Source organism: Anolis sagrei, chromosome 3 (assembly GCF_037176765.1).
Source record: "Anolis sagrei isolate rAnoSag1 chromosome 3, rAnoSag1.mat, whole genome shotgun sequence".
NCBI classification, from domain to species: Eukaryota; Metazoa; Chordata; class Lepidosauria; order Squamata; family Dactyloidae; genus Anolis; species Anolis sagrei.
In genome coordinates, this window is record NC_090023.1 from 200,600,458 (window position 1) to 200,614,499 (window position 14,042).

General features: G+C 38.4%; 1 protein-coding gene across 8 annotated transcripts in view; it reads left to right on the plus strand.

Moving 5' to 3' along the window:
- FGFR2 (fibroblast growth factor receptor 2) overlaps positions 1 to 14,042 on the plus strand; it is a 167,637-nt gene that overhangs the window by 49,451 nt on the left and 104,144 nt on the right. For all 8 annotated transcript variants that reach the window (XM_067465800.1, XM_060768547.2, XM_067465799.1 and 5 more), the window contains exon 2: positions 7,551 to 7,811. In XM_067465800.1, the coding sequence (XP_067321901.1) occupies positions 7,637 to 7,811 (175 nt within the window). In that variant the 5' untranslated portion in view covers positions 7,551 to 7,636. The remainder of the gene's footprint in view (positions 1 to 7,550; positions 7,812 to 14,042) is intronic.

A 14,042-nucleotide genomic window follows, 5' to 3' on the forward strand; every position in this document is an offset into this window, starting at 1 on the left:
TCTGAGCTTCCCTGTGTCTTGTTGTTACTTAGGTGCTTCGTGGCTCCAATCCCCAACTCAATTAAGTTTTCAGATAATGGATTCCGTGAAAAATATATAAGTAATTGAGGATTGTTACGGTTGAAACAGGACCCAAATTGTAGGGCTGTGATTTAATTGGCGTAGCATTAAAAAAGCCTTTTGTTTGAAGGGACTTAAGATTTGAGATGGAGAGGCAGATCTAGTTTATTCAGTTGCAGGGAAGAGGGATCAGACTTTGTGAAGGGCAACATGTGTCAAATCTGTGTGTATGTACATTCTTTCACCTATAGTGGGTCTGGAAGGACCTGGCTAAGGGGGAAAAACAGCAACACATGGAATACTTTAGCAAATGTTGCAACAATCTCTGTGTATGGAGAGAAATGATTTCTGTGGGGCTTAGTGGAAACCTGATGTAGAAGCAATGCAAAGTACAAGAGGGTCTTCTTTAGTGGGGAGGCATTGTGTGAAGACTGCATTTTTTGGGGAGGGGGAAAAGTATTGATTCATAACTTCCCTTTCCCTCAGAAACAGGGAGTTCCTGGTGCACATATGTATACATGTATGTATGTGTCGGTATATAAAACCACCCTTTCAAACAGTGGTCCATTATGCGGTTGGTGTGAAGTGCCATCAACATTTCAAACCTCATTGTCTCCTTTGTACCAAATCCTTGTAAATCTTCTACTTGCCTTTACTCATTTTCATCTGAAAAGCCTGTTTGGTTTGAATAGACTGCAATAAGCAGGCTCTGTACCTCTCTGGAATGTCAATTAAAATGCAGATTTCCCCCTCTCTGATTCACAGGGAGAAACTTGGAGGAAAAACAGGCTAGTCCTGGGGGTGGGATGAATGAAAGAAGTTCAAACAATGCCCAACTATTGATGGTGTTTTCTCAAACACCCTTCCAGAACTAATGTTTAGTAGCTGGTCGGTTATGAGACTGGAGCATGAACAGGGGAGCTTGGCTCTCCTCTTGTGACCCGACCTACTGTCATCTAATTGCTATACAGCTAATTTTCTATAAGCCAGTAACGGACATTGATCCACACTTGCACAGATTTTGCTGTACTCTGACATGCCTACGGACAAAGCGCAGGTCAGAATATTGATTCCGATGACATGCAGCCTACAAATTACAACCTCCCTGGGGAGTGATAAACATCACACACACAACAATAGGGTGAGATTAAAATGAATACTTAGACTTGAATTTAATTACTACCACTCTAGGGCAAGTACTACTTGTTTTGTGTGCAGATAAAAAAGGAAAAAAAAAATCAGTGCATCTACAGCTTGAAGGAATTTGGTATGGCTCCCAACCCTGGCTGTTCCCCCCCCCCCCTTCTTTCCCATGCCTGTCAGTTTGGCTAGGCATCTGGGCAGGTATGTGAGGAGGTGAAAATTGACTTGATGAGCGGGTGGCAAGGCGAGCCATCAATCATGGGAGGCTGACAACTCCTCCCCACTAGAGGGGCTGAGAAGGGAAAGAGACAGAGTTCCCTTTCAAGGGGAAAAATAAACACAACGTGTGGCTTTCACTGAGCCTGAGACTCCAGGAGGGATTATGCTATTGTAGTCAGGAAGCCAGGAATTGTGAAGGCCAAAAAAGCATGCTGGGGCTGTGTTCCAAACATCAAGACAGAGGGACACAATTACTCAGGGTAGGAGGTCTCACTATAAGGTCATTGAGCAGCCACTTGAGCCAATGAGATAGGGAAAAGATTTGGCTTTCTCTGTTCGGTCCTTTTCAAAAGAGTCTATCTGCTTTAAAAGATGGTGGTGGGAATCCATAAATATGGAGGGCTAATGTTTCTCTTGGGGAAAACAAGTAGCGAGAAACATTTCCTTTGATCTTGCTTCATTGTGGGTAAAGAGCAACTCTTGTCCAAAACCAGAGGTGCTCTTATCTGTTAGTTTTGCTAAACTCAGGTATATTGGAGGTGAGCGCCTTCTGTCTTAATGAGCTCCACAGAAGACACTTCTTTCTTCTCCTTTAAGGAGTAAAGAAACCTATGTGAAGTGCCACTTAGTAGTATGTTCCTGTGGTTTTATTTATTTATCATATCAGAAGCGAGTGGAGGATACACTTAGCATGTATTTAAAAACACTAACAAAGTTTAAAAACTTGGCATTATGCTAAATGTCTTTTGACCAGAAGCTGGCCACTTGGAGTGCCTCTGGTATCTCAGTGAGAAGATCCTCCATTGTTCATGTGGCAGGGCTCAGGTTGCATTGTAGTAGGTGGTCTGTGGTTTGATCTTCTCCACACTCGCATGTTGCGGACTCCACTTTGCCAGTGGCTTAAATCAAGAAACAGCTTCCTGAGATCTATAAAGGTGGAACACCTCAGCAAGCGAGAATCCAAAACTGGCAGGTTAAAACCCAGCACCTTAATCAGTGGCTGAGACTGGATGAATCCTGTGGCTGAAGGATTTTGAGAGTTATATTGCTGGATTCATCTTAAAGGAACAATTGTAGTCTTTTGCTCTCTGGCTGGATGTAACCAATAACAAGCTTAGTGTTTAAGTTTAAAATTGCCATACCCCTTTTGTGCTAATGCTTTTCATCCGTTCTTGAAGCAGTCTCATTTAATGCGTTGCGTGTTGAATTAATAGAGGATTGCGCAAGACTTTGGAGTCCTACTTTAAGCAAACAACTGACTTATAGAGGTTTGAATGTGTGTGTGTATGTATACCTGTGAAGTTGTCTTAGAGAGATAAAGTTCGACCATTGGTCCATCTAGTTCAGTACTGTCAGCTCTAACTAGAAGTAGCTGGTCCAAGGTTTCAGGCAGAAGCCTTTCCTTGCAGTATTTAGCAATGTTCCATAATTTTATCTGCTGATCTCTTATCCAGATATTCAACAAGTATAGCCCAGCTTCCAAAATGGGACAAGATCAGTAAGTTCAAGGTGGCATGGTTGTATCTAAAAGTGCTGTGGTTCATGAAGTTTTATGTGACATTCCAGGATTAAGGACAGTGTTAGCCAATCCAGTTTATGGTTTCTGTTCTTGAAGCAGGAACAGTAAAAACCATTGATGCAATTTTGACAGGTTTGTGTCAGATTTTGCATTCTAAGGATATTTTTAGACTTTTCTTTTCTCAGGTGCATATATTCCTAAAACTGGAATATCATCTCTAAGAAAGTGGATGGTAATCCTCAAAATTTATGCTCAAATACACCTGTTAGTCTTGATAGGCGCCACAAAAGTCCTTTTTTATTCTGAAACAGAATTGTACTTCTCCCTATCTATTTTGCTGCCGATTGGCACCCTGAAAGTTCATCACTGAATGAACATATTTGTTACAAAGAGGATGCTTGGTATTCTCTGGGGCTTGGTTCCAGGAGTCCTGTGGATACCAAAATCAGTGGATGATCAGGTTCCATTATATGCAATGGTATAATAATATGGAATCCTTTAAATAAAATAGTAAAATCAAGGTTTTGCTTTTTAACTTCAGGTGGAGAATATTTTCAAGCTATGGATCCTTGAGTCAGTTGATACAAAGGGCTATCTTGGTTTTTAAAAAAATACTCACATTCTATTTTTGTCTTTTAAATAAACAATAAAGGATTTTTTGTTGGTTCACTTATATAGTGGTTTGAAAGCCAGCCTTAAAAAATCAGTGTGACTTAGTGTGTTGTGTGTTGGACTAGGACTCTCAGGGACACGGTTTCAAAATCGGAAAATCCATGAGGTAACCTTGGGTAAGTCACATTATCTCAACCATAGAGGAAGGCAATGAGCTATTGATTCTGAACAAATCTCGTGAACAAATCCCATGATGGGTTACCATCAAGGGGATTTGTCTTACAAAACTTCTTGTAGATGAATGCTGTTCTGATTGAGACTGACAGGGTTCACATTGGCGCTGTTGCACTGCGTGACCTGCAAAATTTCTATATTTCTTTGGTACTTTCTTTTACCAGAACACTGTGGCTTTTCTGACTATTGAACATCAAATGTGGTTGTTATGGTTTTTTTTTTTTTAAAAAAAATTACTCTGAATTCATTCTTCAAATGATTTCTAATTGATAATGCGACACAAGCAATAAAAGTTTATTTAACTAGCTGCAAATGAGAGAAAGTATGAGAAATTGTGGAAGAAAGTGTTCCTCATAAAATACATAAATTTTCTTTGTATGTTTCCTTTCTCCCAAGGTGTTCCTTATACAATATATGGAGTTAGCTTACTTTGTTCTCATAGTGTATCTGTGCAGGACATTAGCTTGAATAATAGTTATATCAAGTAAACTTAATAGCTGAGTTAGGAGCTGGGTCTTGCTGTTAATCCAGCTCTGGAACTTCTACATAATATCATACAATCTCCTATACCCACTGGAAGTATATTCCAAGACCCCACCCCCTGTTGAGTCTATGTTTTGACTTTACTTGTGCTGGATGCATACCATAGAACAACACTTGAGAACCTAGAAAGGCTTACTAACACTTCTTGGAGTGACAAGGGGAAGGATATCTTTTGGAGCTTGAGTAAGAGAAATGGTGGACATCAGTTCCATGGATAAGGGAGTCATACTGTATTTTAAATCAACCTTGACACAATTCTGTAAATTAGGCCAGCATTGTTTGCTCCATAGTTCCTTTCAGTGGCTGAGAGAACCCTGACTTGCTTGATATCAAGCAGTGAACTCAAAGGGAAGGTGATGGTGCCCCAAGTGAATTGGAATTGTGGCAAAGAGAATTGTTCTACCTGCTTAGCTTCTGCCACATGTCTCTTCTGTACATCCTTTATAGTGTTTATGGAATTCCCCTACTTCATCTTCCTCTCCCTCCTATGACTTTGTCTTTGCTTACTTTAGATTGCAAACTTTCTAGGCAGGTACTCTATCCCTTTTAGAAAGCCAACCATATGAATGTTGAGCAGTAATAGTTACGTGCCATGGAGATTAATTCAGAGTTCTTGATTCCAGGACTCCTGTTTGTATATACAAATTTACATTGCAGCCCCGCAAATCACATGCTCCAGAACATCCACTAATCACTGGCTCCAGAACAGCATACTCCAGAGTTCAATTTTGCAAAGGTTTCAGACTTCACTATTTGAAAGGAGATTTTATTATGTGTGCCAAACCAAGTAAGGCTAGCTGTCCCTGAAGCTAGCATGAAGATGCTGTCTTTATCTGGCCTTGCTTGAATGCACGTACCTTGATAACAAGCGTCTGCTCTAATTGATTCTTGGCTGTCAGCCATGCACATTCATGGCAACATCACTACAGTGTAAAAATAGAAGGTAGTAATTTCGTAAAATGAAACACGATGGGCCTGCACATGTATACAATTATGTTATTTGCTTCAAACAAACTTCTTACTCCTTTGAAAAATTTCAAAGCATTTTCAAAGTAGCTATACCTAAAAGCACCCAGAAATCCCATGAATCCACTAGTTTCACTAATGCTACTATATTAGGAAACTCTCCCCCAATTACAGATGTAATGGCCAGAAAAAAACCCAGCAACTTTTGAAAAAACATTGCACTTATTTTTCCCTGAAGTGTTATTTTTTCATAAATAAAACGGAATGCAGAATAGTACCTTATTCCTTCCACATTTTTTAAAAAGCAATGTAGCAGCTAGATTTTAATGGCAAACAATGCAGAGCTACTCAAAGTGGTGGTCCATAAATGGATGCTATTACACAAGCCATCAGTTTTCAGTCCACAGAAAACTTTCCAGAAAGGAAAAAGAAACAGCCAGTGTACACCAATACAGGACTGATCCCTAGAATATAGTTGTGTCTAGAGTCACGTGGCCATCATAAATTCATATACATGCTCTATTGTTGTGGTTCGCAACCTGTGGGTCCTCAGGTGTTTTGGTCTACAACTCTCAGAAATCCCAGCTGATAGGATTTCTGGGAGTTGAAGGCCAAAAACACCTGGGGACCCACAGGTTGAGAACCACTGCTCTATTGAATGCAGGACATGGAAAATTAATCACACTGCATTTATCTTGTGCACATGTATATATAGGATGGCTATTTTCAAATTAATCAACTTTATAAAACCAATGCTATAGAATATGACAGAGCTCTGTTTGGACATAGATTGGATATTCTACATCTCTTGATTCATAGATTTAGGATGAGAGCTCTGTGTTGTTGATTGTTTGGTAGACCAATGTTTGGCTTTGGCTTTTAGATGAGAAACTGGAATATCTTGTACAACTTCCTTGAAAAGATTCAGCGCAGTTTACTAAAAGTATGAGATGGCATATTGCTGTTGTTTTTATTTACATTTCAAACCAACCCCCTAAGTACTTTTATATGCATTTTTAATATGTTGTTTTTAAAATATTTTGTAAGCCCCCTTGTGTCCCAGTATTGAGAATTTTGATGCTGTTACAACAACACGTTGTTGCTTTTCTTTTAAGGATAGAGGTGGCAGCAGCTGGAGGAGAAACTAGCTTTTTAATGTTAATAGAATAGACTTATTAAAATATGCCATGTTGCATATTAGAGAGCCAGTGTGGTGTAGTGCTTTGAGTGCTGGACTATGATTCTGGCAGCCAGGGTTCAAATCACAGCTTGGCCATGAACTTTCCGAATTAATCTTGCCAAGGAGACCCTGTGATGGGTTAACGTTATGATCGCCATTATGTTAGAAATGACTTGAAGACACAGAGCAACAACAACATTGCATTACAGCTGTTTCTAGACCAGGCTTGGGCAAACTTTGGCCCTCCAGGTGTTTTGGACTTCAACTCTCAGAAATCTCAGCCAGTTTACCAGCTGTTAGGAATTGTGGGAGTTGAAGTCCTAAAAACCTGGAGGTCCGAAGTTTGCCCATGCCTGTTCTAAACTGTATGCCCATTTCAAGTGTTCAATGACATATATTAGTGGTTATAATAACACATTCCTTCCTCATATAAATATAAAGCTAGCATACCAAGTAAAGTGATCAGGCCGAAATTATCTGAGCAAGAGCATACCTTCAAATCACTTGGGGAACCTTGAAAATTTCTACAGAGGGCATACTTAGTTGGATGTGGATAGGTGAAATCACAGGTATTGGGATAAGGAATTGTATTGTAGTTATAGTCACAACTCCAGGACTCCACCTGATTGATAGTGTTGCAGTTAGGGTATTTTTTATTGTAAAAAAAAGGTAATAATGTCTCCATTTATTATAAAACAATGAAAGCTTTACTTTACATTACTGGACTAGTAGTTGTACCATTGACGTGTATTCCAAAACACATTCTCCTCCCATCCATTACCATCATCATTTCAACACACACGACAGAGTGTAGGTGCACCAGCGCATAACACAGCAGGAGTCAGCACATGATCCACATGATGTCCCTCCCCCATCATTTTGTGAAGCCACAGTCCCATACCTGTTATAGTTATGCTAAAAAATAAATACTATTGTTCCTGGAGTTACAAACACAACACAATGTAGGTATAATGTTGTTATTGTGGAAACGGCTAAGTTACAGGTAACGTGTTAATTCTAACAAGTTGGTTCTAAGATCTGCGATTAACATGACTCATTCTTGTTTTCCTACAGGAGAACTTGCTGCAATTGGGAATAAAACAATACTTCTCCAGGCTGAAGGTGCTGCTTTCAGTCCATGCTTGTGTAGAGGAGTTCAGATGGGATTAAAGTCCACATGGAGGTATGGAAGAGGACCAGGGACTGGTACTGAGAAGATGGTCAGTTGGGATTCATGTTGCCTTATCTGCCTGGTGGTGATCACCATGGCTGGATTTTCACTGGCTCGGCCTTCGTACAATTTGGTCGGTGAAGACACCACTCTGGAACCTGAAGGTAAGTTAGTGCTTCTGTTTTGTTTTGTTTTATTTTGAGTAACATTTTAGTAGGCAATTTCGATTCTGGATAAATAACCATGTTCTACCAGCTCTTAAGCAGTGTTATCTTCATCATCATCTGGACAAACGCCACAAGAAGAGAAAATTATTTTTTTCAGGCATTTGTTATATTACTCTTAATAATAGCACTATAGCACTAATATGTTACTCCATAATAGCAACTGTGGGATTATAGCAGGCGACTATATGCAAGTGCCCCTATTTGATCTTAAATGGTATGGTAGCAGCAGTTGCTCATGGATACAGTATAGGTGAATACACAAGCAAGATGTGTGTAATTTATAACAAAATGTAGGTTGTGGATATGTAGGGTTGTTTTCAGACACAAGAACACTCTTTCAGCTTTAAGAAAGCTTAGTCACTTGGGTTGGTCCAAAAAGGTGTGTCCCAAACAGAGAGATTAATTATTAGTTTGGCAACTTAAGCTTGTAGATAGCTTCATGTATTTTGCTTAATCTAAGCTTTGGTTTCTGGAAGTTTTGAATGTGCTTAACCTTAAACTATGAGATCAGCAACACTAATAAAGGCTCACACTGGGGTAGCCATGCACAAACAAGGGTTTGTCTCTGTACTTTTCAAAGAGAAAAAAAGGATTTTAAAACTATGATAAGGAGTTTGACTATGGCCAAACTCTTTAGTTTGTTATATCATTTCATAACATTACAATTGTCAATTGATTAAAATTGCTTCTTGTATCTTTAAAATCCTTTTTACTTATGGTCATTAATCATACATTTTTCTATAATTAGTTTCTTGAATAGTGGTGTGCAACACAAAATACCCCAAAGCCATTTTATTACTACTGATATTATGTAGAGAAACTTGAGCTATACTCTGAACTGTATACAGCATATTTATCTTAATTCATTTGATAAACCAATCCATTTGTTAACCCCATAGATCCCATTGTGGAAGAAAGGTGGGGTATAAATCTAATAGACAACAAACAGACAGACATGCAGACAGATGCCAGTATAACTAAAATCTCATTTCTACTCTTTCCTCTGTTTCTTTCATCTCCTTACTCTTAAATTACTTTTTTATTTCTCTCAAAACTGTCAAGGGACAGTCTCAATAGTTTTGTGCCCATTTGCAAGCATGGCTAACCACCACTCAGACCTATCTTGTTCCTTTGGAGAAGAGGTGGGAACCCATATTCCTGACACTATATGTGGTGTTCTGATAGCCATTCCCCGTTCTACTGTACTGTATTTTATAATATTTTTATAAGCCGCTTTAAGTCAAAATATTGGTAAACAGGCAGTATATAAATGGAATACAATTGCCGCCGCCACCATCATTTCCATCACAGTTGTCATCATCTTTGTTTCACAGTCTACCAGATGTTACTGATTGAAGGTTTGGGCCCCCAGTGACTAGAACTCAATCCAATAATTAGTGAAAATAACATGATATTTTCCAAGTTGTGTCACCTTTTGCCATTGTGCTGTTGTCCTATATATGGTGATTTCATTTAAGTACTTTGACCATCCCTTTTGGATTGCTCCCAGAGCACTGATCACAACTACAATCACAGTCATTTCCTTTTCTCATGGGAAGAGGACAAAAAAAGTTGGGAATGGTAATGATGGTGGTGACGACAACTGATATATGCACACGATGGAAATAAAAGTAGTGACCAGTACGCCCAGAGATCTAGGATCATAGTTGACCCATGAATTATATCTTTTGTAGGGCTGTTAAAAGAAAACAATCTTTTTGTCCTTTTCTTTTGTTCCTGCTAGCTTTCTAGAAAGTTTCCCTTATTCTTCCAAAGCCACAGAAAAATCCTATGGTGCATACACAATGTGTGTGCTGAAATCCAAACAAAATCTGCATACCTCTGCGTGCCAAAGAAAATATGGAATAACCACAGTACTGTGTGTTGTTGTAATATTTTGTACAAATGAGGCTTTTTACAACCGTAATGAATTTGAGATTGTATTTCGAGCTGACGTCTGTTTAGGGACATCCTGACTCCCAAGTTCCTCAAACTGCAGTATTTATGGAATTTTAAGACGCTGTTTTTGATTACAGTATATTTATTGGCTGCAAGAATGTTTTTATTATGCTGTATGGAATACAGAGGACCCCTGTGTTTTCCTCCCACCTTCTGTGCCTCACAGTGAGGGGGTTCATGCATTCTTAATATAGTTGCTGTTATCTTGTAACACAATGAGCTAACACGTTTATATTAACTGAACTGTCAAAACAATCTTGTCAGTATAATGTTCATGAAACGTGTCCTCTCCCAGATGCTTTGTTCAGGGCATCTGGCCTCTGTATATTATAGGATAATATGGCTTGTTCCCTCTACCTCCCATCTTCTCGGTTTATTTGAACGCATGCATAATTGATTTCCTCACCTTTCTCATTAATATATAAGATTAATTTCACCCAAAGTTTAGAGTCAATCTTTAAATTATTTATTTTGTTGATTGCACTGAATTATGCATTTTTAGCAAAAATACATTAATATAGTGTAGTGATAGTGCAGCCTGTCTTGACTTCAGCTTATTAGAGGAAGAACTGGGGGAAATTTCTAATTCTAAAATCATTAAGACTACAATTCTGAAGTTCTTTGGATAGTGTCTAAGGGCTATGTTTCATTTTTTGAAGCCTCCTCTTCTGAGAGGAAGAAACAGGTCTGGCTTTGGAAGATACAATTTATAATTGCTTCATACTTCCTGGGATCTTCTGGGGATAGGACTCTGAAAATCTCTTAGTTTTGAATCTGCTGTGTTTTCCCAAACCTCACCTGTATTATTTTTCTATCCTTGTGTTGTCTTGTGAGAATGTGTGCTTTCCATTCTTCATGGACATTTGTGCATATTTTAAAACACCCTTTCCCTAATCTCTGCATTTATGTATAATTTTTGTCTAATTTAATTTTGTTTTTAATCAATAGACAATTTGCTTTATTTGCACATGCCCCATGAGTCTTGCAAATGTTCAAATTCTCTAGAAGTGCATTTCCTTTCAATAAGCATTGATATACCAAAGGTTCATTTTATCAGGACTGTCTAATCCGATAAGCCACCCCCTTCATCTTTATCTTCCTGATATCAGAATTCAGATATTGGTAAAGGGGGAAAAAGGGCAGATGACAAGGATGGAAATCCAGAGTTGTAATTCTCCACAATGGGATCTATAGCCCTACCATGCTGTCTTCCTAGAACTGGGGCAAGGGTAGAAAAGTATGCCATTTCACTTCCCTCTCGTGCATATAAAAGGGAAATAATTTAATAAATGGGGCATCCTGGAAAAGGAGGAGGGAATATTCTTCTGGATGTTCTGCCTTGACAGCATAAGCTGCAAAAGGATTCTTATATCCAAAATTGTCCATAATTTGTTCCATAATTTTAAGTACCTCCACCAATAGATCCCAAGAGTCCATGAGGTGGAACAATGTAATAGCTATATGGAACAGTTACCTAGATTTACTTATCTGTAACTATTCAGTATTCATAATCTCCACATAATTACAATTTTGGCACAATCGCTCTCCTTCTAGTTTACTTTACAGGGCTTCAGATTAAAAGATGGACCATTCTCCTGGTGACTTGTGCATGGATGAATGAAATTTATTTTGTTAGTTTTGGGGGTGGGCAACCTGAAAGAGGTTACACTAGGCTCTTGCTATGTTTTGTGTTTTGGTTCCAAGACCAAAATCCATCCCACTGTATAAGTTATAGTAAAATCGTATCCCTTCCATAACATAACAAAATCAATGTTTGCTTTTTGGAATAATAGAAAAACATATTCAAGCCTTGGATGATTGGAATTAATGAATTTAGAATCCATGGATACAGAGGTTTGCTTGTACTTCATCAAGTATACTTAATTAACTGGTCTGGAATTTTATTTATTTATTTATTTATTTTATCCTGCTTTTCTCCCATGGGTGGGACTCAAAGCGGCGATATTGGTTCATCATCTTAATCATATATAGTCAGAGAGAGGCCAGCTAATGATTAATCTGTAAAAGAATTAGAACCCCATTACTCAATTGAGTCATTACTTTCTGTTTGTTTTGAAGCATAAGATTCTGCCTCTCACCTCAGACTTACTCCTCCATCCACCACAGTATTATATACAATGATGAGTGTAGTTCCCAGTGTTTTCAGATACTTTTACTGGGCCTTGGCCATCTCCAGCCATTTCCTGGGGCACCAACAACTTGCTGCCTTAGTGTTATGTTAGACTCTCCATCATCTCTTTAGTTTGGTAGGATGATCCTTATGTGTACAGTATTTTCTGTGCAACCATGAAGGCCAGCTGGCTGTTGAAAGTTCCTTCACACAAAGACATTTCTGGTGGATTCCTGGTTAAATAGTACCATTTGCTAGGAGACGGTTCCTTAACAAAGTCCAGTGTCTCCTTATTATACATCTGAAACAACAGGAAGGTTTTGTAAAGTAGAAGGAACTACAATATTTGGGTGGGTCATGATGATATGTTTCTATGGAGATGTGTCTCCTGGTAGGCCTTTTAAAAGCACCTTGTCTCTGGAGTGGATTTTCTAAGCAAAACTTGGATGCTACCAGTGTGTAACATAACTGAAAAACAACTAAGACGTTCTGCTCCTTAAAGCAGGAATGTTGTTTACATATAAGAAACAATTTTGAGGTGAAAATTTGGAAAACTTACTAGTGGAGGGAAAACAGGTTTCTAAATCTAATGGTATAATAAAAGCAGAATATCTAAGGAAGGGTAAGATGCCTTTAGTGAAAAAGAATGCCTTTCATTTGCCAAGCTATTTTTATTTTAATGGCCTTAGAGCTAATTTTTTTCTGAAAAGTCTTGCCAAGGAATCCCTGTGATAGGGTTGCCATAGGTTGGAAACAACTTAAAGGCACACAGCAACATATAAGTTACTCCCAGAAGGCGCACATGCACACACACAAACACACACGTGCAATTGCTGCCAGAAAGGTGATTTTAAAATAAAATTTGATTTCAACAGACCTTCTCAAACCTATTGGAATTCTCATAGAAATTTTTTTTAGACCATATCTTTCCTCCCACAACATCGTTATGATTTTCTTTGCCTTGTTTGAAATACTTTGGCAAAACTACAAATAATAACAATGGAATATGAATGCACTTTTGGAAAGTCAGCTTTTGACTTGTTTTATTCTAGCTTGACTAAAATCAAGGTCTGAATTCTGTGATTTTTGTTAGATTAGGATTTCTCTTATTGGTTTTGAACTGAAAACAATATCGTTTCTGCAAATGTAAAATGTAGAGGAAACTGGCTGAATGCATTGGAAAAATCCTTGCAGGAACAGTATCCTAGCACACGCCCGGGGTGTTTAGATAGCTTGAAATTTAGAATTATTTATACAATCCAGTCTATTAGTTTGTCTTAACAACAAAAAATCCATTACAGCTACTGTAAAACAGTGTGATTTCAGTGATAATTAAGTACCATTGCAAGTGTTGATCAGTTGATAGCTTGATAGTTCTTCCTCTAAGGCTGTTTTAATTTCTGTTTGCACAGTAATTGATGAGACCCTGGTCCCGAAAGCAGCCTTGAGGTGCTGCTATTATGCAAATAATAAATCATATTTGCACACTGGCATATGTTTGCTGTACGCTTGCCATCGCTTATGGTCATATCAGATTGGTTGCCAGGTTTAGTCACTCACTACAGTCCCAGTAGTATCAACACAGATTGCGATATCACTGTGTGCTATTGTAAAGTTCTACAAAGTAGCATGAGTCATTGCAGAACTAGGCTGCTTATGGTTAGCAAGCAATGTAGCCTGCAATTAGAATCCTAAAAATCTAATCTACTTCTTTGTTTTTAAATAGCAGTTTTCTTCTGGTGATTTCTGTCAAGCTAGGATTTTCTACAGGCCAAAAAGCATAAATTATTTTGCCCTTTCTAATTGGAATTTAAATTCCGATCAGTGAACAGCTCTAATGTTCATTTTCTACAGACTAGGATATTGAGGATTCCTTATCCGAAATGCTTGGGACTAGAAATATTTTGATTCACTTTTCACGGACTTGCTGTTTTGTGGGTTTTTGCTTCCTGGCCATGATGGAGTGTGGAAGGGGGATTCACTCTCCCCTTCAGGAGAAAGGCAGCCAATCGTAAAAAAGAGAGAGAGGAGATACAAAGCAGATGTAAATCACGACCTTATAGCCCCTTCCTTATAGC